At 50.9% G+C, this 23543-nt stretch overlaps 9 protein-coding genes across 9 annotated transcripts; 5 read left to right on the forward strand and 4 right to left on the reverse strand.

Annotated features, from left to right (window-relative positions):
- Positions 1-1785, forward strand: M436DRAFT_42741 (putative alpha-amylase; the record flags this gene model as incomplete). The annotated part of the gene is made up of 1 exon (XM_013573563.1): positions 1-1785. One exon carries the CDS (start codon positions 1-3, stop codon positions 1783-1785), a length of 1785 nt encoding a protein of 594 aa, XP_013429017.1.
- Positions 1786-2050: 265 nt separating this feature from the next.
- M436DRAFT_62575 (glycoside hydrolase) lies at positions 2051-2576 on the reverse strand (the record flags this gene model as incomplete). The annotated part of the gene is made up of 2 exons (XM_013573750.1): positions 2051-2408; positions 2563-2576. 2 exons carry the CDS (start codon positions 2574-2576, stop codon positions 2051-2053), a joined length of 372 nt encoding a protein of 123 aa, XP_013429204.1.
- A 1584-nt stretch (positions 2577-4160) lies between these two features.
- M436DRAFT_43255 (uncharacterized protein) lies at positions 4161-5659 on the forward strand (the record flags this gene model as incomplete). Its single annotated transcript, XM_013573657.1, has 2 exons — positions 4161-4768; positions 4822-5659. 2 exons carry the CDS (start codon positions 4161-4163, stop codon positions 5657-5659), a joined length of 1446 nt encoding a protein of 481 aa, XP_013429111.1.
- A 2390-nt stretch (positions 5660-8049) lies between these two features.
- M436DRAFT_62577 (uncharacterized protein) lies at positions 8050-9938 on the forward strand (the record flags this gene model as incomplete). Its single annotated transcript, XM_013573751.1, has 5 exons — positions 8050-8238; positions 8645-8938; positions 8990-9049; positions 9325-9420; positions 9657-9938. 5 exons carry the CDS (start codon positions 8050-8052, stop codon positions 9936-9938), a joined length of 921 nt encoding a protein of 306 aa, XP_013429205.1.
- Positions 9939-10176: 238 nt separating this feature from the next.
- M436DRAFT_62578 (uncharacterized protein) lies at positions 10177-11776 on the reverse strand (the record flags this gene model as incomplete). Its single annotated transcript, XM_013573752.1, has 6 exons — positions 10177-10257; positions 10333-10478; positions 10525-10813; positions 11064-11442; positions 11527-11618; positions 11750-11776. 6 exons carry the CDS (start codon positions 11774-11776, stop codon positions 10177-10179), a joined length of 1014 nt encoding a protein of 337 aa, XP_013429206.1.
- A 5588-nt stretch (positions 11777-17364) lies between these two features.
- On the reverse strand, positions 17365-18354 carry M436DRAFT_80610 (SGNH hydrolase; the record flags this gene model as incomplete). Its single annotated transcript, XM_013573912.1, has 4 exons — positions 17365-17967; positions 18029-18110; positions 18157-18196; positions 18249-18354. 4 exons carry the CDS (start codon positions 18352-18354, stop codon positions 17365-17367), a joined length of 831 nt encoding a protein of 276 aa, XP_013429366.1.
- A 463-nt stretch (positions 18355-18817) lies between these two features.
- M436DRAFT_42723 (putative maltose permease) lies at positions 18818-20389 on the forward strand (the record flags this gene model as incomplete). Its single annotated transcript, XM_013573559.1, has 1 exon — positions 18818-20389. The coding sequence occupies one exon, from the start codon at positions 18818-18820 to the stop codon at positions 20387-20389; it is 1572 nt and encodes a 523-aa protein (XP_013429013.1).
- A 665-nt stretch (positions 20390-21054) lies between these two features.
- Positions 21055-21465, reverse strand: M436DRAFT_71632 (uncharacterized protein; the record flags this gene model as incomplete). Its single annotated transcript, XM_013573824.1, has 3 exons — positions 21055-21177; positions 21237-21363; positions 21425-21465. 3 exons carry the CDS (start codon positions 21463-21465, stop codon positions 21055-21057), a joined length of 291 nt encoding a protein of 96 aa, XP_013429278.1.
- Positions 21466-22620: 1155 nt separating this feature from the next.
- Positions 22621-23115, forward strand: M436DRAFT_26272 (uncharacterized protein; the record flags this gene model as incomplete). Its single annotated transcript, XM_013573407.2, has 1 exon — positions 22621-23115. A coding segment is annotated over one exon (495 nt), but the record flags the coding sequence as incomplete, so codon positions are not given.
- Positions 23116-23543: the final 428 nt, after the last annotated feature.

Below are 23543 nucleotides of genomic sequence, written 5' to 3' on the forward strand. Positions count from 1 at the left end.
ATGTCCAATGCTTCGTCAAAAGCTTGGTGGAAGGAAGCCGTCGTGTACCAGATTTACCCAGCCAGCTTTAAGGACTCGAACGGAGACGGGTTGGGAGACATTCCCGGCGTCATCAGCAAGATTTCATATATCAAATCCTTAGGAGTCGACACAATATGGCTTTCACCCATCTTTGCATCTCCACAAAACGACATGGGCTACGACATCTCGGACTATCGCGCCATCCACGCCCCATATGGTACAGTGGAGGACGTACAGACACTCATCGATCAGCTTCATAGCAACAGCATGAAGCTACTAATGGACCTGGTTGTGAATCATACGAGTGACGAACATGCTTGGTTCAAGGAGTCTCGCTCCTCTAGAGATAATCCCAAGCGCAACTGGTACTTCTGGAGAGACCCGAAGATCGACAACGAGGGTAACAGAAAAGAGCCCAATAACTGGAAATCTATTTTTGGCGGTAGTGCATGGCACTTCGACGAGCACACTGGTCAATACTACCTTGCGTTGTTCCTCCCGTCTCAACCTGATCTGAACTGGGAGAATGGTGACATGCGTCAGGCCTCGTACGACGACATGCGCTTCTGGCTTGACCGCGGTGTTGATGGTTTCAGAATCGACAGCATGAATCTGATGAGCAAGCACCCCGATCTCCCGGATGGCAAAGTCATCAACGACGAGCCGTATCAGTCAGGCGCCGAATTCTTCGCCTCGGGCCCCAAGATGCACGACTACATCCGCGAGATGCGAGCTGTCTTCGACGAGTACGACACCATGAACGTAGGCGAACTTGGTTTTACGAAGGATGAGCTGTCCGTAAGTGAGTACGTCGCCAAGGACAGGCACGAGCTCAACATGGTCTTCACTGGCGATATCGTTGACATGGACTTTGGTGCCGAAGCCAAGTATGGTCGAGGCAGCTTCCATCCCCGCAAGATCAGACAGATCACTGATATGTGGCAGAGAGTGATGCCAAAAGTCAATGGGTGGAACAGTGTCTACCTGGACAACCATGACAGCGGTCGCTCTCTCAGTCGTTACACTTCGGATGCGCCAGAGCACCGTGCCACAGCAGCAAAGATGCTTGCTACATACCTCCTCACCCTGAGTGGAACGCCTTTCATGCTTGCTGGACAAGAGATTGGTATGGCGAATCTCGGCAAAGAGTATGGTCCTGAAGCCTACATCGACGTTGAAGCACGCAACTACTACGAAGCTGTACTCAAGTCAAGGGGCGGCGACCACTCGAAGATGGGAGATGTCATGCGCGAAATCCAACTCAAGGCCCGAGACCACGGAAGACTACCCATGCAATGGGACAACAGCGCTAATGCAGGCTTCTCTGGGGAATGTACACAGCCCTGGATGACCATCAACCGCGACTACATCAATTGGAATGTCGCAAGCCAAATCGATGACCCCAACAGTGTGCTGGCATACTGGCGCAAGATGCTGGCCTTGAGAAAAGTGAACACAGACCTGCTCACGTATGGCTCATACACACCGTTGAGCGAAGGCGACACTGGCGAGAAGGTGCTCGGATACGAACGTCAATGCCACGAGACTGGCAAGACCGCTGTTGTGTTGCTCAACTTCTCAGATCGGGAACAAAAGGTGCAAATCAAGTCCTTTGCACAGCGGGAGTTTGAGGTCCTCATCTCGAACCAAGAGCCCAACATCAAGGCTCATAACGTCACACTGATGCCGCATGGTGCCATCATTAAAGCTAGCTATGTTACGTTGATGCCTTACGGTGCGGTCGTGCTTGTGGACAGGAGCTAGATAATTTCGAGATGATGATCTTGCGATAGATTGAGACATGATCAGAAATGACGATGTAACTATACATGATTTGCGGTCCTGTCAAGCAAGAATGTCTCTTTCCAATGTGCTAGTAGCCCAGGTTCGATGAACAAGCCCTGCTTCAGGATTGCTTTCTCTCCGACCAACACACTTGATGTATGAACTTTCCTCCTCTCCGACAAAGTTGTACCATGCTCGCAATCAAGGCATGTATGCAAAGTTCTCCAGCGCGGCATGAGTAGCATCAGCGGTCCATCTTGCCGCTGTAGCGATGCATGGTAGCATTGAAGTGATCCTTCATTGCACCTCGGAATTCCACGGGGTCGGTGATGTTGAGAAGGTAGTCAGGGTTGCAGCAACCTGAAATCAAGCCATGTCCTTTGACGACCATATGATACTTCTCCGCAAACGAGACGAGGCGGTCGAGAGTGTCCCAGTTGTAATGGCCTGGGGAAAGATTGAGTTGAGCCCATTCCAATCCATCTCCAGGGGAGAGACTTTTGAACTGGGTGGCAAGAACTTGGGAGAACAAGGTGTCGCAGAGATAGTTGGGGGTAATCGCTCCGGAGCCGATGGTGATGTTTTTTCTGTCAGCTTCGTATCTGAGCGAGGTCGTACCAGTGGAAGGGCACAATGAGCGTGACTGAAAGAACTCAAGCAGCTCAACATGAGCGCGGTGGTACTGGCGGATCTCATGTTGCGGGATGATGTATAGTTTCGCGTGTCGTTGGTAGATGGAGAGAAGTTTCGATGGACTTCTCGACGGGCATGGGGACTTTTATACTCCAAGGTGCTTATACTCCCGGGACTTTTATACCCCAAGTGTTGCATCGTTGATCGTTGCCGACGCTGGAAACCTTTTCCGAACGTTTCATGTTTGCTATACAGGCCATTAGTTGTTGTAGTAAGGCAAAGGGGACGGCCAGTTCTTGTCTCAGGGATGGGGGAACCTCTCTGTCGCAGATTAGGGCATGGTGAACATCAGGTGCAGCGAGATGCCGAGTGCTTGAGCACAGTGCACATGTGCGAAGCTAGGCGGGTTTGCGATGATGGCGTCGGCCACAAACGGTCTTTTGTCGACAAAGTCCGGGTCCGGGTATATGCAGGAGTTCCATCAGCCCTGTAACATCCCATGGATCATTTTGCGCTTCTCGAAGATCTCGCCAGCTGTAAGAGTGGACATCGAGGGAATGAGTCCTGGTGTTCTGACCATGTATGCCATAAGCTCGTTCGGGTCGCCGCCAATGGGGTAAAATGCCAGGCCGGACTGGGTGACGAAACCACGGAAGACGTCATGTGTAGCGATGCGCACTCGGTGTCCATGTTTCTGGAGCTCACAACCGAGCGCTACGAACGATTGTACGTCACCGCGGCTTCCAACGCTTTGAATGACAATGTTGAGTTCTGGAATTGACATCGGAATCTCTGGCTCGGTAGTTGTACAACTCGGGGCCGGAGGCCGCCGAGGCTAGTGCCGCTTGCCCTCGTCGTGTGAAGATGGTCCAAGCGCGAGCGAAGAGCGTTGGACTTGGCCATGTTCGAGCGTCGGGCGCGTCTCGACGACGTGCAACCAATGTCGCATCTGAAGCGTATTGGAGCAACGGCTGTGTCTGGTGCGAGCCGAGTCCGGAACACCATCAATCGAGGGAGCTGAAGACAGACGTTCGTCTCGCATCATCGCTTCCAAGAGTCATCAATCAGTAACAAGTCGGGTCGATTTCTGCGACAACGGGCCTGAAAAGGGCGGAAAGATGTTTGCGACCCTCGATGTCGCTGTCAATGCACCCCGTGTCGGAGGTGGAAGCGTAGCCGATAGAGTATGTCCTGATTCACACTCGCTGGCCGTCTTTCTTCATTGACCATGTCGCCCACAGGCATGCGACCTTTGCAAGCAGAGAAAAGTCCGCTGTGACATGGCCAATCCGTGCAAAACATGTTCAGGTAAGAACTTAGCATGCACTTACAATGAAGTACGCAAAAAGAGAGGTCCTGCGTCTGGCCGCTTGGCTAAAATGAGAAATCGGCAATCGGTGACAAGCATTGGAGAAAATGTACCGGAGCATCTCAGCACGACAGTGGGTGTCTCGCTGATCTCTAAAACTGTTGATGAAAGTCCTACGACAAAAGACGACACGTCGTTCGCCCAGACACGGACGGCCTCGTCGCACAACCTTGCGATGGTTGACACGAACACATCTCCCGCATCTGACTTCTGGGCGACCGCGACAACACCTTACCAACCTCCACCAGCCGATCCGGTACCTCAGCCAAGCTGGACATCTAATGTCGCAGCATCAGAAGATCCCGCGTTGTCAATGACTGCAATGCAGCAAGATCTGGGAATGCCCGAGTTCATGATACCAAGCTTACCTGTCGAATCTCCAACCGACGACTCGTTCAATTTGTTCGCTGCTATGCTGCGCCAAGATCAACCACCAGTCGTACAGTCCGCCGAGATCTGGCCAAACACCATCAGCCAGGATGCCCTCTTGCCTTGGATCGATGTCTACTTCAAGCGACTACATCCGACAGTGCCCTTGCTGAGTCGCACAGGCATCTACCAGGAGATGCTCCTTCGAACGCATCATCACGATCCTCATTTTGGTGCCATGCTCCTTGCGCTTTGTGCTTTTGCAATGACACAGCCAGTGCAAATCCACGAAGTCGCGTCCTCACCTTCACGATCCGTGCAAGCTCGAATGCTTCTAGAAGAATCAATAAAGATGCGAATGACTGTGGACTTCGGCGAGAACCCATCCGTCTACATGATCCTGACAAGCTTCTTCATCTTTGCGTGTCTTTTTGGCAACGACAAACACAAAGCAGCTCACCATCGCTTGAGAGAGGCTGTAGATTTAGCAAATGCTCTCTCAATGCATATGCCCCAAGCGTATGACAGCCTGGATGTTGAAACTCGTGAACAGTGGCTGCGGACATATTTGGTTCTCTCGGTTACTGAAAGGTACGATGAGTGAGCCTTGACACGCCCGAATTCGCAGCTAACCATCTCCGTAGAGCATACGCGCTTCAAAAGCGGCACACTATTGGATTTCGTGGCAGTCCGGCCGTTAACGCCTACTTCATGCGCACGTTCGGGTCTCCAAAATCGTCCATGAATCAAGATCAAACAGACACGATCGGCATGACTGGCTTACTGTATCTCATGGAAACGTTTGATGCCATCGATGAAAGTGTCGTGGAGTGCTGGGCCGGATATTGCAGATATAGTGATGGCCGATGCGAGACTTTCGATCGGCGACAAGCCATCCGTATGTTCCGAGCTCAGCGACGAGCTCGCGAAGGTTGCCTGACTGGAACTTTATCGTTCGAGCCGACCGCCTCACTCCTACCCTTGCAGCAGTTGCTCGAGAGCCAACAAGCAGATATATCTGTGACCCAATTCTGGTTGACGAACAGGCTCTGGGAGCTTTGCATGTCGCACGGCTTGCTCCTCGAAGCTTCCGCCCATGCAGAACTGCGGTTCGAATTTGCATATCATGTTGCGAACGATCTGATTTCTGTTTGCAATGTGCTCGACCCGTCGTCGATGGAAGTACACGGTGTTGGCTTGATCGAAAAGGTATACGACATCACGATGAGCCTGATCAAAGCAATGGGTTCTTCATCTCAGATGTCCCTCGAGTCTAGCTTCACCATACTTGACCCGCTCGTCGATAGATCCGCAGAAACTGGCATCACGGTGCAGGCTCTCCTACAGCGTCTGAGTCAGGTCGTCTACGACTTCCGAGGTGGCGATCATGAGTATGTCTCGAAGATTGCTTTGGCTTTGAGCAACATCCCTGGTTATAGCAGCTCGATTCATAACTCGTATATACCGGGATCTTCAGGATAGAATTCAGTATCTGGCTGCAGTGGCATGGACTACTCAGAGTTGACGCGTTGCCGTAGCCACATCCCACGTGCAGGATGATCTCACGTGGAGATACGATGTGAGCCTACTTTTAGCAATTGTCTTTTGTCCGGATTCGTGCAGACTGTCCAGAACAACTGACTGAATCTCGATCCTATGGGATGCATGCAATGCCAACGGTATATCACGATCAGAGTGTCGCTCTTCGATTTCATGATTGCTAATGCTACCACGTCAGCTGTCGACAAGCAAGACCCTACTCTTCCCCTCGCCATTCAACTTCTCTGGCCCCAAGCTGCCGCGCCCCCCACTCAGGCCCCTCTGACGAACAAGGCTCGTCTACTCAGTCATTCTGACTCCGAAGAAGAGTGAACATTCCATTGTAGGCAGCAGACACCGTATACCTCTTCTGCAACCCCAGAACCTCCTCTCCTTGTCAGATTGATCGTTCTTGAAAGCTTCACAAGCAAGCGACGAGATGTCTGACTCGTTGTCATCATTAGCTAGAGGAGTTATGCGCGGGATGTCTTGGACGATGTCAAGCTCAACATCTGATGCTTGAAAAGTTCAGATGTGCAGGACTGTCGTCAGAAGGTGTTTGACTTGGCGGCTGGGGCAGGTGACTGTGGCAGAGGAACGTCCTGAGCCTGCAAGGCCTTGAGTATGTGACGAGGACGGACCTGTCCAAAGGGCGAGGGGACGGGTTGGAAGACGGGACAGTGGACTGAATAGTAGACTCGACGCCATCGGAAGGAACAGGGCAGCAGTCGTTGATGTTTCGGCCTCTGAGTCGCTGATGGCATTGCTGGACAGAGTAAGAAGCGAAGGAAGGTAGTCGACGGCCCTGGGGTTCAGGTTAGGAGGCTGGACCGCGAGATCAATGTGCTCCTCCTTGTCAGATGGCGAGCTAGGGATTTCTGTCTTGGAAGCTTCGTAAGCAGGCGACGAAACGTCTGATTCGCTGCCATCATCAACTGTGGGGGCTGTAGGTGGGCTTTCTCCGACGATGACATGGATTGTTGTGTTGTTGATTCGAACTCTTCATCAGACTCGTGCAACAAGACAGAGCCATCAACACCAACTCGACTGCTTATTCCCCTCACCACATACTCGTCTTCAGAGTCTGGATAATTCAAGAGAGGTTATACCAACGCAGGCGCAACAGGAGGTGGCTGCTTGACAGCACAGTTGTTGTCATTGTCGGTTGTGGTGGTAGTGGGAGCAGGATTGACATTGGGAGATGCAAAGGCGCCAGCAGCAGAGGCAGCCGGAGGACTCTCGACCTTGATTCTTTTGAAAGAAGGGGAGCGAAAAGACAACCGTAGTAGTCGGAGGGGTCGGTCATGACGAACAAATCGAAGAGTAACAGGTGGCCGAACTAGAGGAGAGCTCCCAGGCTCTGTTGTAGTCGTCTTTCGGTTAGGGGGGTAGCGTTCGGGCCTAGGACGATCCTGAGACATTTGAACAATTAGTATAAGGGCGAGTGATGTAGCCTGCGCTCTCTGGTCATACTTTTCTCCACAACCTCTTGTTCCTGCGAGCTTTTCGCCGAACTTAAGTATGAACTCGAAGCGTGCGTCACGCGCTTGTCCCTTGGATGACTCAGTGTCTTTCTTCACCGCTGGACAGCGGTTGATCAGGACGGTCGAAAGTCGTTGCTCTGCGACCGCGTGAGATGGACCGGCCGGACAGGATGGAGGTAATGATAAGAGACGAGATTCGGAGATAACGGCGTTGATGCGAGACAAGATGTCTCGTCGGCGTTGATGGTTGTTTGGAGAGAGAGAGAGGGGAAAATCATGGCTCCGGTGTGAACGATAACCGAGTCGCAAATAGTTTCATCTCACAGCATATCCGGTGCTCAAGATGATGTATACGCAGGGCCATGGTCGTGGATGTTCGAATGCACTGGAGTATCTTGCCACCACCTTCGGGGTTCTAGGACAGCCGCAGTGCTACACGCCCGATCATCCGGGGAGTTGACAGTCCGTTTGTGTACGATGCGAGCTGAACTTTGGACAGGATCAGGCATGAGTTGCCATGTGCATTTTGGCGCGCTGTGGTGGTGGTGGTGGACAGCCAGCATTGCTGTGAACTAAGGCTCATGACTGAACAAGCAGAGAACGCGTAGGCGCCAATTCATGCGACAGGAAACGAAGCTGGGTCACGGCCTCTTCCTACGGTGATGGATCGGAGCGGAGCATTGGGAAGGGTTTCCACGATCAAGTTGTCGCAGAATCGAGTCTGGTGAAAGACAGCGTCAAACGATACTGTAGCGAGAAAGCCGTGGCCGAAATGCAATAATCTCGACCATGAGTGCATCTTGGCGTTTGTAGAACCCCAGCGGCGTGTGCGGTTGAGCGGTCGCGGTTATGTTCGAGGTTGGTGGTGTGTGGGTTTGCGAGACGGAAAAAAGCGCGACACCAGGAAGAGAAGCCGCGGCCTCTGAACTCGAGCCTGGCAGACCCAAATACTGTGGCCCTTCCGCGCAAGATTATCAAGTAACAAAGAGATCTGTACAGGGACGCTATCGCATCATTCGACTTGTTCCGCGCCTACGCGTGAGTATGTGCAATCTTTGTAGACTTTTTCCTGCGAATTCGAACGCCTCCGTAATCAGATCTCATATGAACTGTATCCGAAGCTTCGAATGCAACCTAGACAATCTTTCGTCCATTCTAAGATCAATGCCACCATGCTGCATTCTTCCAGGCAAAGATCGCATGTGACATACTGCTTACCGTAATAGTGGCCCATGTGCGAGCGGACGTAGTCATAGTTCTACCACAATTTCGCCGAGCTGGAGCTATCGCCGACTTGCTGCCTCGTTCTCAACGCTTCCATAATCAGCTACCTTGATGGCTGCTTGATTTAAAGCCTCCTCCTCTTCTTTTCTTCCTTTCTTTTCCATTCTCCATCAAACAATCACTCATCCACCTCCAGTCATCGTGCACTCCTTATCTATAGCCTTCGGGCATCTTGACTTCCCTCCTTCGGAGACTTCTCTGCTTCTTCTACAACGGCACCTACCAAGACGAAGACAAGGACTTGACCTTTTCCAAGATTAAGCCTCTCGACCTCTCCCCTCCAGCCAACGCACGTGGCGATGAACATCTCGAGCATCAGGAGGTCGAACTCATCAGGAGCTTGCACAACCTTCACATCACTGCACAGTCCTGCAAGTCTGAGGTCTTGGTCAAGGCTTTAAACAGTGTCAAGGTCTTCCGTGCCGCTTTCATGTGGAACCACCACGCTACAATGGTATGCTCACTTTGTTTTCTGACCCAAATACAAGATACTGATGCTTTGCAGTTCAACAGCTCGATGGCAAGATGTGCAAAAATTCGACGACTGCATTTCCATCATCATCAGGTACGCTTGTCTTTTGTCTGCTTTGTTACCACTTCGACGCTGACAGCGAAGCAGCCAATCTCATCTACACAAGCTTCCAACACACAGAAAGTCTTTGGAAGTTCATCATCATCAGAGTACAACTTAAATTCAATTCTTTTTGCCATCATTCTAACTTCGTGATCCTCGTGTATGTGACATGTTTGCTGTGCAGAGTTCTTCGTGATCTTGCCAACGTGGGCGTGCAATGACTCACTCGAGTTGTGGTAACGCGTCGACGACGCCATGCTACATAGCTGGTCAACATTGCCAGAACAGAAACTCCGACACTCGCTCATTGTATCCTTGTCGAGCCGACTCAACCATTCCATCGCTCTGTCTACCGTTCGGGAGTAAGAAGAATCGATCAGTCATACTCGGGTGCTGCCGCCCAGCACAGAGAAGCTGCCGCAACACAGTAACCACTCGTCTACAGGCCCTGCTCGCCGATCAAAATTCCAAGCCAGAGGTTTTCCAGGCCACCTGCTGGGGCTAGTCACCCGACTCTACCGTCGATCTCGCTCGTCTTTCTCATAGGCGTCTTGACAGCAAATCCGCACTGACTCGATTCTTCTCACTGGTGCGACAGGCTTCTGAAGATTCCACTGAGGCCTCAACCTATCACGCCGCCGGTTCCGTCGTCGTTCCCAACTCTGAGTATATCGCCACCACTTGCGCTCAAGCGAGACGAGAGATCCAACCCTTGTGCTTTTGTCACCTTCACTCTTCGAGTCAAGCCTCCCCTGGACCAGCCACCGGAGTCTACGAAAAGAGCAGCGAGGAAAAGCAACGTCAGACCTTCAGCCGCCAGCCTCGAAGAGCAGCTTCTACATGTCGATTTGTAGACCAAGCCTGGGTGTTCACGCGATGAGAGGATGGCCTCCAAAGCAAGAATCATACACCTGAAGCGGTCGAAATCCACATCACAGTCCGCGTCTAAGGTATGCGACCTGAGTTACCTCTGTTGATATCCTCCTTACGTATCCCACTGACGTGTCCACGCAGAACAGTTCTCCATCTGGTCGTCGCCCTTTCCTACGCTAGGCAATACACTAACACAAGATGGCATTCGCGGACCTTCAAAACACATATTTTGCTTTGATAATCGCCTATCGGCTCGCAGATGGTTTCGATTTTCCATCTGGGCCGTTCATCTCTCGCATCGCCTTCCAAGACAGACAGTTCTTGGCCTATACATCAACAGTCATCATGAGGATGATTAGGTAGGATTCTCCAATGTGTATGTTTGTGATTTCACTGCTGACTGTCAAACAAGCAAACGACATGGCCGTCGACTCGCCATGTCCAATCGACGACCATTGACTGGAGTCTTTGCCACTACCCGTCGCGATGAGAAGACCGCTTGCCTCTGTCGCCCAAACCCCTCTGCCCGCACCGTCAGCGCCGCACACTTTTTGTTGGAGCAGTATGTATCCGTAAACCAGCACACTACTTACAGAAGCTTGCACAAGGGCTGGGCTCGAGTCTGTAATGGATGTGACGATATGCCTGGAGAGACAGGTAGGCAGGCTGCAAGAGATGGCACTGTATGGTATTGGGCGAATTGATGTTGAATATGCTAGATGACTCGCAAGGTATGAACACGAGGAGATCGAGTCTCTCTGTCGGCCCGAATCTCCTGACCCTCGAGCCCACCTGAGACTTGTAGTGCAGATTGATGTTTTGAAGTCCCTCTATCGAAAGTGTCGTCGTCGTACCGCCTCCAGACTTATCATCTTGGAGATACTAATCTACCGTATTAGAAGGGTACATCAGTCCGTAGGGATTGTCTGGTCAGCATGCCACTGAGTTGACGTGCCAGGAGTCGACAGTGAGGAGAACGTTACCACAGATGACAGCCAGAAACGAAACCAACAAGAACGCAACTGCCTGTGCGCTTTCACGATCATTCGGAAAGGTGTGAGATATATCGGGACACCCTGTGGCATACTCTTACGCACCCACATCTCAAAGTACCACATAGAGAGCAGCGTACAATGACCGAATGCAAGCTTTGGGTATCTAAAGCGAGGGCGAGGTAGACTGCAAAAATGGATCCATGGAGGCACACAACTTTATGCTTCTGCCGATCCTTCACGTCGATGAGTATTCCGTGGTTACGCCATTTTCGCCGGTGCCTAGTATCTTGTTGTGGGTAGGAAATCTCCTCTCCCCTTATCCGAAGATATCCTCTTCCTTCTCGTTCCCTTCGACGTTTAGCTTTAGTGGCGTTCCTTCTCTCGATATGCAAGCCGTGCCAGCTGCTGGGGGTCATGGCTTTGTGCACGCTGCTCGCAGATTTCTTGGTCTCCGTCGCACGGGGCCGGTGGGCTATCTTCTCAGAGGGGATGGGTCGAAGGAAGCCAGTGAGTGTGCTACAATGGATGGCAACCTAGCCATGATCGGCACTAGCTAAAGGCTCACGTGAGGATTAGGGTCTATGGTAGAAGAGCTTTTACCGTGCCGCGGTATGGATCTCATGTTTGTTGTGCTTGCAAGTGTTGTTTCTCTCTGGAAACGCAGCACCAAGGCCAGATCCAAACGAGCTCATCTATAGGTGTTGTAGTGCTTGGAGTGCTAATGTTGCATTCGAATATTGTCGTTGCCGGTATGAGAAGCTCTGCACGACACGCGCGTCAGCTGTCAGCCATCCTTATCTCTTGAGTTCTATGCTTCACGTACCTTCAAACCATGCCACTCTTGTGACATGGCTTGCGAGACATGTTGGAAAGTCGTGATTATGATATCTAAAGGGCGACTGATGAAGGGTGCAAAGCATGGTCTCGAGCATAAAAGATATGTTTGTGCGGTGAGATGTAGAACCGCGACATCTAAGACACTGGCATACGGGATGAGAGGCTGTTCGCCTGTTTCCTTTTGTCATGACTGAGATACAAGACTGCTGCAGGCCAGGAAGTGTGAGGTGGTAGAGATTGACTCGATGGTGGGAAACAGTATTGCCATCTCGAGCTGAATGACATGCTATGCGAACACAGCACCGGCACCGAGTTCATGAGCTGGGCCAGGCTGAGCGTCGGTATGGAACGCGAGGGGAAAGGCAGCCGACGGGCGTAGGCTCTAGACTTCGGGCCTCGGGTTTGTGATTGATGATCTCTCGATTGTGATGGAGCAAGCAGGAAAAGTTGGTCTTGAAAGCTTCCCAAGCGAGTGATGAACTGTCCAGCTTAGCGATTGGAGCAGGTGACTGCGGCAGCAGAGTGTCCTGAGCCTGGTAGAGGGCTTGCCTCCGATCGGCGCTTCGTGAATGGTGAGGGTACGATGTAGAGGACCGGAAGCCATCACCCGCAGGCATAGTGCTTTGCGGGCAGATGAGTCTGCGTGGCTTATGCGTTCTTGGAGACAACATCGATGGCAGCCAATAATAGTAAGTATGACCCCTGAGTTGCAGGTGACGTGCTTTACAAACGTGCACGGCGTAGTTGGACGGAAAGGGAGGTGGTCGACGGGTTTCGGGTTAAGGCTGCGGCTCTGTGTCTCAGCATCGATAATCTTCCCCTTCCTGGCAGACAGGGAGCAAGAAGCCTCAGCGTCGAAGCACCGCAAGCAAGCGATCAAACGTATGATTCGCTGTCAACATCGACTGCGTCAAGGGTCGATGGCAGAGTCAGGACCGCTGAAGCGATAGAAGTTGTAGTACCATCGTCAGCCACCGCAGTAGGTGAACGTGGCAGAGCAATGTCCTGAGTTTGGAAGGCCTCGAGACTGTGGCAAGGACCGAGCTTGCGCACGGGGCGAGGTGACTGGTAGGACAATTAACGAGCGAACTTGATGGCATCAGTGACTCATGCAGTGGGTGGAGTGGTCTCCAAGGCGAGAATCGTTCCAAGACTCGGAAAATGGTCGCTTCGCTGTGAGTTTTCCATCTCAAAGCAACCACATCACTAAACACATTCAGATCAATTATGTTCCTTTCATCTGCATTCATCTCGGCATGGTCTTTTTTATCGATGCCAATACCTTTTTTCGCCTTTTCCCATTGGCGCCATGGACAGACGATCTTCACCTCTCCAGCTTCAAAACTTCCAGTGTCGCCTTCATCACCTTCAGCCTCGAAATCGTCACCTTCATCATCTGCATCATCGCTTCCACCATCGGCATCTTCTCCAGGATCTTGCTGCCGTTCAAAACGTACGAAACCCCGGCAGCACAACTTCACCACCTCTTCTCTGACTAATTTTCGTACAGGAGCTACCTTTGCATCGACTTGTCCATCAACACAACTCAAATGACCATCATCATCATGCCGTCAAGTCAATCACCGGCCACGCCGAGCGTCATACTTCAAGATACCCAAAGTGCGAGCTTGCGAGTATCAAGTCCTGTTTGAGGGTACCGCCTGGACGCCCAACACTTCGGCGGTGTGTACCGAAACCAAAGGAGAGGAGTCGAATGGTTGTTTCAGCCAGCTCGTGTCTCCTCTGCGGCGTAGGTGCAGTGCAGCTCCATCAAAGTCGGGGGATCGAATGGCTGTTTCAGCGGGCCCGTGTCTCTTCTGCGATGCCTGTACACAAAGAGGACAATCAATCTTTGTCGTTGCCCATGCTCTTGGTGATGATCGTACGTTTCGTCGTTCGAGTTGTCGTTTGTTCGCCTCAAGCCGTCATTGCGTTTGCTTGCCACTCTATCCCCGCCTCAAGCACGTCTTTGTTGCGCAGCAATTCAGCTACATCTTCTCTACCGTGGGCTGCAGCTCTGACCACGCCGTTGTCTTTTCACGACTTCCGCCCTTCTTCCACTCTTCTCAGCTCGGCAGACCCGCTTCCGCTGTTTCGCGCCATCGAGGCCATCGCTCTTTCATCCCGCACCAACGTTGTGGTTTTCTGCCTCGATGCGAAGACTCCCTCGCGCGAAGACTCCGTCGCAAACTCCATCTCATGGTGCCGTTCTGCCGATGCGTTACACGCCTTATCGTGTTACACCTGCTCGAGGTCTATCCTCCAGTGGCTCGCTATTCATACATAGATACATCGTGATGTGAGAGCTTTCGTCGGCTGATGATCGTTGTTTGTTTGTTTCTTTAGCCCCACCACTCCTGCTGCCTTCACTCGTAAAGTCTTGATGAAACTGATTGTCTCTTGACTTTGCGGTGGTGCTCAGTGCTCAGCTCATACCTTTGGCATCTTGCGTGCATCCACTTCGACTTCTTCTCCATGCCGAGTCGCTTTGATCATGTCGCATTGATCATGCCGCATTCTACCTTTCTGCCTCTGCACTTCGCTTCGCATCTTGCATCTTGCGTACCGCGAAAACCACCGGTAACACGGCTCAAGAGGTCCCCATCGGACCACCAGGCCGAGCAGCATACTTCTTGCCGACCCTAAGCCGTATACCGCTCCTCCCCGCCATCGTCTCTGATTTGTTTCTGTCGCCTTTTTTCATCATACGAACGGGGCCCGTCCATCTGCCCATGGTGCACTGGAGAGTCGGAAACAACACAAGCAAGAAAGGGGACACGGTGCTGCCGCCAGTCTCGCCATGGCTCCAGTCTCTCAACCAAGTCTCGATTGGTTTTCCTTGAGATTCCGAGTCACGCAGGCACAGCCTTGCCTTCGTACCGTAGTCAATTGGACACCACCTGGCACACTCTGTCACGCCTCTGCTGGCAAGACGTCAACCACCCAGGAAAGCCTTTGGGCGCCGCACCGCAGTCGCTTACCGCGTCCACCTCCGCCTACCGAAAGCAACCGCAGCAGTGGTGCTCGACGTTCTGCAAGAGTTGGAATCATACATAACACACGATTGACACTGTTGCTCTGCCGATTGCTCATCTTCGCACACACACCGCCTCCTGTCATCTTGCCATCGTGTCGGCACGTCGCTGCACAGCTCTCAAGCTACAAGCTCTTGCTCTGCATACCGAGGCGACCTGCCGGCTCCATTCGCTTGACCAGAGCAGAGCAAGCGGTGTGCCACACTCCAACAGTGGCCGACCCTTATGATATACCCGTACGAAGGTGCATCAACGATATGAAGCCGGACACAATTCTGAAAATGACTTGACATTTTTGATCAGCTCGTGAAGGGCGTGTTGGCCAATGGGACCGCAGATTGCATCTATGATTGTAAGCCACGTCTGTCACGTAAGACGCCTACTAGCGTCTGTTCTGCTTGTGGTGAGACAGAAAGGTAGTGCAGCAATTGTTGTAGCTCGGGACTTCCTTCAGCCGTTGGGGACAGTGCAATTATATTCATAAGTGAATATGCCACGTCAAAGACCTTCTTGAACTGATTTTTTGTTATTCATGTCATTCATCCGATGCTGCTAAAAGTCAACTCACTAGATCAATACCATGAGCAAGCATCATCTCCGGCGTCGTCGCCGATAATTGCTTACACAGATTCTGTGCAAGAGAGACAGGGTATCTGTAAGTGAGCAGCAGGTTGGTAGAAACGCTTGAGAGTAAGCTCTGCTGTAGAGCAATTTGCCATAGAAGCAAATGCAGCCACTGTTGTGTCACTTGAATATTGACTTGCTGAATATCTGCAATTTTTCCAAGATCGTGATCTCCACTCATGTCGTAGACTGCAGCTAGAGTCATTTGTCGGCTCAAGTAGTCAGACGTTGACAGTCCACCCTTGGCGACACATGATATGTCTTGTTCTAAGAAGCTCAGGATCGAGCCATCCATGATTTCAAAGAGTTCAAACACTTTCCGAAAGCCTAGAACAGAGATTGAAGTCTCGCCAGGAAGTAGTTCGTGTGGAAAGCGTGGCGGTTGGCGAATAGTGATCAATCCCGGCTGGAATCCTACGCTGGCACGCTCCATCACGAATAAACTGACCTTCAGTCGCCTGAATCGTATAGATTCATCCTTTTCCAGTGTGGTACAGAAGTCTTGCCTGAAGATACCAAGCTCTCTTGCGTCTGATAGCGCCTCTTGTAGAAACCTGCGTGATGAACGCAATGCACGGAGCTCAACGCAGCAAACATGCAGAAGAATTGACGTGACAATTGTCTCAAAGGTCGGTGTTTCCATGTATGCAATATTCGCTCGCAATAGAAGTGCTTGATCAAACATCTTGCGAGCGAGAGAAACAAGTGTCGCGTCAGGCGGCTGATTCATGGACGCCTCTTGTAATCCACTTGCAGAGCACACTGCTAGTAAGAGGCATTTCAGCTCCACCTTCTGATTGACATCGAGACTGGACCCAAGAAGTTGCCGTACCATTGGCTCCTCAAGAAGGGGCATTCTACAGTGCAAGTTTTGGAAATAGAGATTAACAAAGGTTGTCAAGTGAGAGTGCGCAAGTGATTGCCATCTTGATGATGGCTCGATCCTTGTGTCGTTGGTTGATGATCCATGTTGGAAAATCCTGTTCTCTTCGAGCGAATATGCAGTCACCAGGTCTTGTGCAGCAGAATGATAAATGCCGTAGTCAGGCTGCTTGCTCCACAAAGGCGGCGTGATGTCGATCAACTCAAATCCGGGAAAATCTGTCGTCGCGACATCCTTAGAGAGCATGCGATCGACGAAATCTAGGAAATTTATCGGGCTTGTGGAGCCTAGGGATGAATTATACTGCAGTGTGTCCTCGACTACAAGTGCGGGCGCTGATGTTTGCTCGGCCTCCAGAGACGACGTAGCAGGCTGAGCAGAGCGAAGAGCAGAGATGACTATACCCGACCCTTTCTTGCGTCCTGGAGTCTGTCTTGCTGTGCGTCGAGTGCATGTGAGACTAGAGTCTGCGCAGGCCATGCAGATCCGTTGCTTGTCACACCGCCTCTTCCGCCGACGACACTGGTCACAAGTCTGGAGTTCCCCTGTCATTTTTGCTGACATTTCGACGATGGAGAACGTTGCAGCAGCTGTATTCTTGCAGGAGGATGACGAGACAGAGAATCCAACCGCACCACAACCCGCCGGACCTCGAATCACTCGGTACTGCTTAGTAAGAGTCACGTGCAGACTGAAACAATGACCAAGAGTGGTGAAAAAGAAAAAAACAAAAACAAAAAACACACTAATAATCACCACAAGATCGCAGCTTGATAAGGCGCCGACATCGCCAATCATCTGGCGTTCCGTGAAGCTTCCGCAGCCGGATCAAGAAAGCTCCAAAGTGACAAACATGTACGTCTCTTCCATGTGGTAGCAACCAGAGATATTGGACAAGCTGCAGATGGTCTAAAGTTGGGATTCCCCGCACAAATTGTCCTATGGTGTTATAATAGGATATTGATTTGGTTGAAGAACAGTATTTCTAGCCTTGTCTCTCTAGAAGACACGATTGACCAAGCGTCACAAAGACGTAGTCAGCAATCGTCCCATCATAATCTACTTTTCAACGCCTGGTATCCTGAGCACAAATGGTGCTTGGTTTCCGTTATCTTGGAATACACGATGCATGTTATCCGCAGACAGTCCGGGATAGTGAAGGCGAATCACACTGCAGAACTCTTCGTATAGCACTTTGTACCCTTTTCCAGTCAAGTGCACCCCGTCGCACAAGTACTGACCGAAGTTCCACTTGCTCTCCCCGCCTCCAACACCTTGCCCACCTGGACTAGACACGCCTGTCTTGCTCAGGGTCTGCAGTCGTCCAGTGATGGCAGACCACAGATCTACGACAGGAATGTTGAGCTCTTGTCCCACTTCCTTGACCGTATTGGCGTAAGCGTGTGTGACAGCTTGAGAATGTTGAGCGAATTGCGGTAGCTCTTGGCCATTTTCTTTCGAAGAATTGGCATATTCTTCATGTACCCGCTTTAGCATCAATTCTGATTTGGGCGGAGGTGTAATGAACACTAAGGAAACTTCTGGGTGAGCCCTGATCGATTCGTGAGTTGCGAGGCTAATGAGATTCTCTCTGAAATCGAGTAGCGGAACGTGTTGTGCGGTTCCTTCTAGGACGCTGTCGTTTGCACCGAAGAAGATCACCTGTGAGGGTGGGCTAGCATCGACGCACAGCTTCATAAATACTGGATGTAGTGGAATATACCAATAGTCTCACGGACGGGCCCTCATCCGCAGATGGAAAAAATTGGGGGAACAGCTCGAGTGCGTCCCTTGTGTTGGCACCTCTTTAAAAGGTTAGAGCAGCCTTGGATGGAGGGTACATGGACTGACGCGAATCCTCTGCAGACAATGTCAACAGCTCTGTTATAGTCTAAACACGATCAGATCCTGCGCAGACGATAGCATGGGTTGCATGACAATACCTGATGCGATCGCCGCTAAGAAACCAAAACCATCGTCCTGCGCGTAAGACAGCTGGGTGATGCTATCACCAAAGAACACGAATTGATCGTATTTTGCGATAGCCATGGTGAGAACGTGGCGACCGTCTCGTTCGTGATCACGTCGAGAATTTAAATCTGGAGCCTTTTGAGAGGGAAATACTGGATCTCTAGGTGTTTCTCAGGAGGACATACCAAGACTGATAAGAGGTCAAGGGCTGTCTCGTCATTGGGCATTTTGGTCGAACCGTTGCACGGTCTAGAGCTGGAATTTAACGGTCCGCAGAAAGACGCGCGAATCACTCCGCAGAAAGACGCGCAAAACACTCCGCAGAACCCTCCGCGAAACACTCCGCAGAGTGCTCCGCTATTCAGCGCTAGTAAACGATGAGTTCAGTTTGCCTGCGCCGAGATTTGCACCGCCCGTATAAGCATCAATATATAACATCATGCGGGGACCCCAGCTTACAACCAAAGACATAGCCCCGCACCAATCTCTCTGAACAAAAATCAGTATGGCCAACCCCAAGGACCAAGTCGACACCATCGAGATGGTAACCTCACAATCCGTCCACCACACCCTCACCGCGGGTGCGAAGCATGAGCTCGAAGCAGAACGTACCATGACACTTGGACAAGCACTCCGAATGTATCCCAAAGCGATCATGTGGTCCATGGTTATATCACTACCCATCATCATGACTGGTTATGACCTAGCCTTGATCGGAAACTTCTACGCTTTCCCTCAGTTCAACCAAAAATATGGAGAGAGGCTGGACGATGGTACCTACGCACTTGCTGCTCCATGGCAATCTGCTCTCACCAACGGGGTTCTCGTTGGAGAGATGCTAGGACTTCTAGCCAATGGATGGGCTTGTGAGCGCTGGGGATACAAGTTCGTCACTCAGATGTCGCTGGCAATCTTGACCTGTCTGATCTTCATACCCTTCTTTGCCCCCACTGTCCAAGTGCTGCTCGTCGGTCAGATCCTTTGCGGCATACCTTGGGGCGCTCTCACCACTTTGACCATCGCCTACGCTGCCGATGTTTGTCCTGCTGCGATCAGAGCTTACATGACCAGCTACGTCACTCTGTGTTGGATTATCGGATCTCTGCTCGCAACTGGTGTGCTGCGAGGCTTGCTTGACCGCAAAGATGAATGGGCCTATCGCATTCCTTTCGCGCTGCAATGGATGTGGCCGCTCCCCATTTTCTGCGCTGTTTTCTTCGCTCCCGAGTCTCCTTACTGGCTGATTCGTCACGATCGTGTCGAGGAGGCTCGTCATGCCATCCGAAAACTCACTTCAGTTCCTACCGAGAAAGTCGAGGATATTCTGGCGCTGATGACTTACACCACCCAGATCGAAGAACTGTCCACTCAGGGAACTTCTTACTGGGATTGTTTCAAGGGCACCAACCTCAGGCGCACGGAGATCGTCTGTATCTACGGCGGCGTCGTACAGACCTTATGTGGCCAGGCCTTAGCTGGCCTGAGCGTCTATTTTTTCACAAGAGCTGGACTTGATCCCAGTCATGCGTTCAGTCTTGGTCTAGGCCAATTGGGCATTCTGCTTGTCGGATTCTTCCTCGGCTGGATATGCTTGAATTATGTTGGTCGAAGGCAGCTTGCTCTCATTGGTCTATCAATGCTGAGTGTTCTACTCTTCATCGTTGGCTTCTTGAGTCTCGCGCCCAAGACAAACACTGATGCGTCCTGGGCCGCCGGGGTTATGCTTGTTGCCTGGAGCTTTGTGGCCGGCGTCACATTCTACCCAACAGTATTCCCTATACAGGGTGAAATTCCCTCAACCAGACTCCGTGGTAAAACGATTGTCCTCCAGCGCAATCTCTACAACATCGTCGGGGTAGTCATGTCTGTCTTGAACTTATACATGCTAAACCCAACGCAGTGGAACATGCAGAAACAAATCGCCTTTGTGTATGGATCCACATGCTTCTGTTGCGTTATTTATGTCTATTTCCGCGTTCCCGAATGTAAGGGACTGACCTACGCTGAGCTGGACAGTCTGTTCGACAGGAAAGTCGACGCCAGGAGATTCACAACTTCTGCGGCTGACCCCTTCTTCGATCAGCAATACGATGCGAAGACTGAGAGCATATAAGACGAGAAGTAACACAGCAACCTGGAATTTCGCATTCGCAGAAGACCCAATTCCTGTCAGGTATCGCCTCGTCTGGAAATGTGGAGATAAGATCTGTACATGAAAAATACAAAAGTCTGACACAGAATCCAAGTTTTGACCTGTACGTATACGAGAGGCTATACTACAACATGATACATGGGAATTGAAATGCTTTGACAAACCCACATTCACGGTCTACGTAGGCGAGATTGCGCCTGGTGAATGTATCACTACGTTATTTCCGACCACTGATTTCTCCTCCATGATCTTTGATGCCCATATCCTACAATAACGTGGCACTAACTAGGATTTCCAAGTTTCGCACTACTTCGACTCAGTCGGGTTGATCCTGTACTCCTGGGCGACCAATCGTCACACGCTTGTCACAACGGTCACAGTATGTTGTGCGTATATGATCAAGCAAAATGACCGCACGGAAGACGCGCTCAAAAAAATGGACCAATTGATGAAGCAGAATCGTCACATAAAAGCAAAAACTGCATGATCAACCAGAGTATCTCGAGCTACTGACTTCACATGGTGCTGACAAAACCTCAATGGAATGGTACCGTCGCCAGACCTTAGCGGACACATAGACCATTGGCTAGCACGCTTTCTCTCCGCTCTCATTTCTAGGTGAATGTCTAGTGCCAGCAGTGGCCCTTTGCATCGTCGGGGTTGCCACCAAAATCGATCTGCCAAGCCTCCTTGCAGGTCTTCTCCCAGGGTGCACCATCGATGCCACGGCCGATGCCCTTGTCAACACACTAGGGTGGGTTCCGGTTAGCTACCACGATAGAAATCAATTGTGATCAACTTTACTTACAGAGTAGCCGTCAAAGTGGCAGTTGGGCTGGTTGGTACTCCAGAGCTGGCAGGTTGCCTGAGATACGTCCACTCTGTATGAGCCACGAATGTCGCAGCCACAGTTGTGGTGGAAGTCGGCTAGCACTCTGTTACCCCAATTGTCAGAAGCGATCTTTCATCGACTCGAGATAACCATCACATGCTTACAAAGTGCTGAACATGGCGACGATGGCAGTAGTGAAATGCATAACAACTGATGTTGGAAGTCGAAACTGGAGAAGACGGAATTGTTCTTTGTCGCTGGTGAAAGCAGAATCAGGGAGGAGTCGAGCTATGGAGACTTTATAACATCTTCGTCCTGCCTGCGTGGGCTCATCCGCCTGTTATGCTGCCCTCAATTGAGCAGCACGATCGTCGATGGGTTGATCACACGCTTTGCTGTATAATAATGCCTCAAAGTCAGTATCTATAGCATATGGTGATACGAGAGGACGCGTGTGTTCAGAACTCAAAATACGACATCCTCGGGGTTTGGTGTTCTAGGATTTGCTGGGATAATTGATGCCATGTCGAGAATCTTGGGTTCACTCCAGAGAGGCCGACCTGCACTCGCCTAGGAGGTCCTTAGATTGATGTGCAAAGGATTGCGGGAATACGCAGCCCCTCATGTGGGGGACAAACTCTGAGACGACTGATCTGTCGGCTGTGCGTAGTGGGATCGATAGCTACTAGCAAAGAGTTGGGTATTTGCTTGCTTCCCCTGTGTCTGTTGACAGTAACGACGAGCTTCGCGGCACTCCCTGGCCACACCGACTACATAACCCTCCCTTATAGTCACAAGCTAGGTTAGTATATCAAGCTTGCGATGAGACCAAATGAACAGCCATACGAATGGGGTACAAAGACAGTCAATTTCATGTTAGAAACCAGTTTTCATCGTCCATTGCATTTACAAAACTACTCCAGAGCCTATGTTCTTGCTCAAAGATAATCAGCGCCGTTTGCGGGTCTCTTCAAGAGGCTTTTGTCTCCTTTGTGGACTCAACACGAGGATCCGGCCGTAGAAGCAGGAACACTGGGTCAAATACCCGAGCAAATACCAGCTCTAGTGCTTTCTGTCACCAGACTCTGACATCAGAATCAGCTCCATCGTGCGATCGATTCTTCCAGTGAAGAATTGGTGCTTTACATTGGCATATAGAGTGATAGAATCCTCGTTCTGCTGAGTCTTCCAGTTAGCATCCAGCTTTGCGACGACGAGCAGCTTCGACCAATCCCTCCTTACTTTCTTACCTCTACCTTCCAAGATGTTTTCCAAAATCGCGATTGCAACTGTCTTCGTGGCCTTGACCAGTACACTGGGTCTCTCACACGCTCAATCGACCTACTCTGGTCAGAACGGCGTCGAGTGTGTCACTGGCGCTCACTTGCTGGCCCTCGGTTGGACCTTTGACTACATGGACAAGAACAAGACATATGTCAATGTCACACTCCCGGACCTGCCTGAGGAGTACGCGCAGCACACCAACCTTTGCGCCCCCCAGTCTCTCGTAGACCAGTGGTTCACAGCACTGGAAGAGAAGGCGCAAGAGCTTGGAGACCCTGAGAAGAGTGTCGAGAACCAGAAGAGATCTGCCCGTACTTCCATCTTCGATAAACGTGCCCGTAACTGCAAGCAGATGCAGGAAGCTGAGATCTCAGGCGTCCATCAATACAGTTGCTCTAGCGCTGCTCATCCTTCTCAGTGTTCTTCATGTGCACGTTGGTCCACTTCCACCTTCATCACCGCTATGGCAGCATGCGCATACAAATCAACCAACAACGAACAGGTCCAGTGCTGTGCTACTGCTGTCCTGGCTTACGGCACTTACTATACTCAAACCTGCTTGGCTAAATAATCGGGTCTTGCTCCGAGTTTCAGAGCGAAGATGAGGAGATTTGACTAGGAATAATGTATTCTCCGTTGCATAATTCGTGGCATTTTGCCACCCGCTCCATTCGAACTTTTGAAGTCGACCAAACATCTGATTTCTTGATGTGTCTCGATGAATTGCGCAACAACGTAGCATCTATATAGTCTGAAAATCTCTACACATATAGCTAGTAATATGATCATGTAGATGTAGATTCTTCGTATAGCATAAACAGCTAAGTATCATGCAGTTATCTACAACACATGATTTGCAAACCGATCGATGTTTCAAACACTTGGAAATTGTTTATCATATAAAAAAAGAAAAATTCGGAGAAGAACATCGAGATCTGAAGTTCTTATGTAAATCACTATATCTCTAGCTATAGTGAATCTATCACCATGCGACTTTCC

Source organism: Aureobasidium namibiae (genome assembly GCF_000721765.1).
Source record: "Aureobasidium namibiae CBS 147.97 unplaced genomic scaffold scaffold_5, whole genome shotgun sequence".
In the NCBI taxonomy this organism is placed as follows: domain Eukaryota; kingdom Fungi; phylum Ascomycota; class Dothideomycetes; order Dothideales; family Saccotheciaceae; genus Aureobasidium; species Aureobasidium namibiae.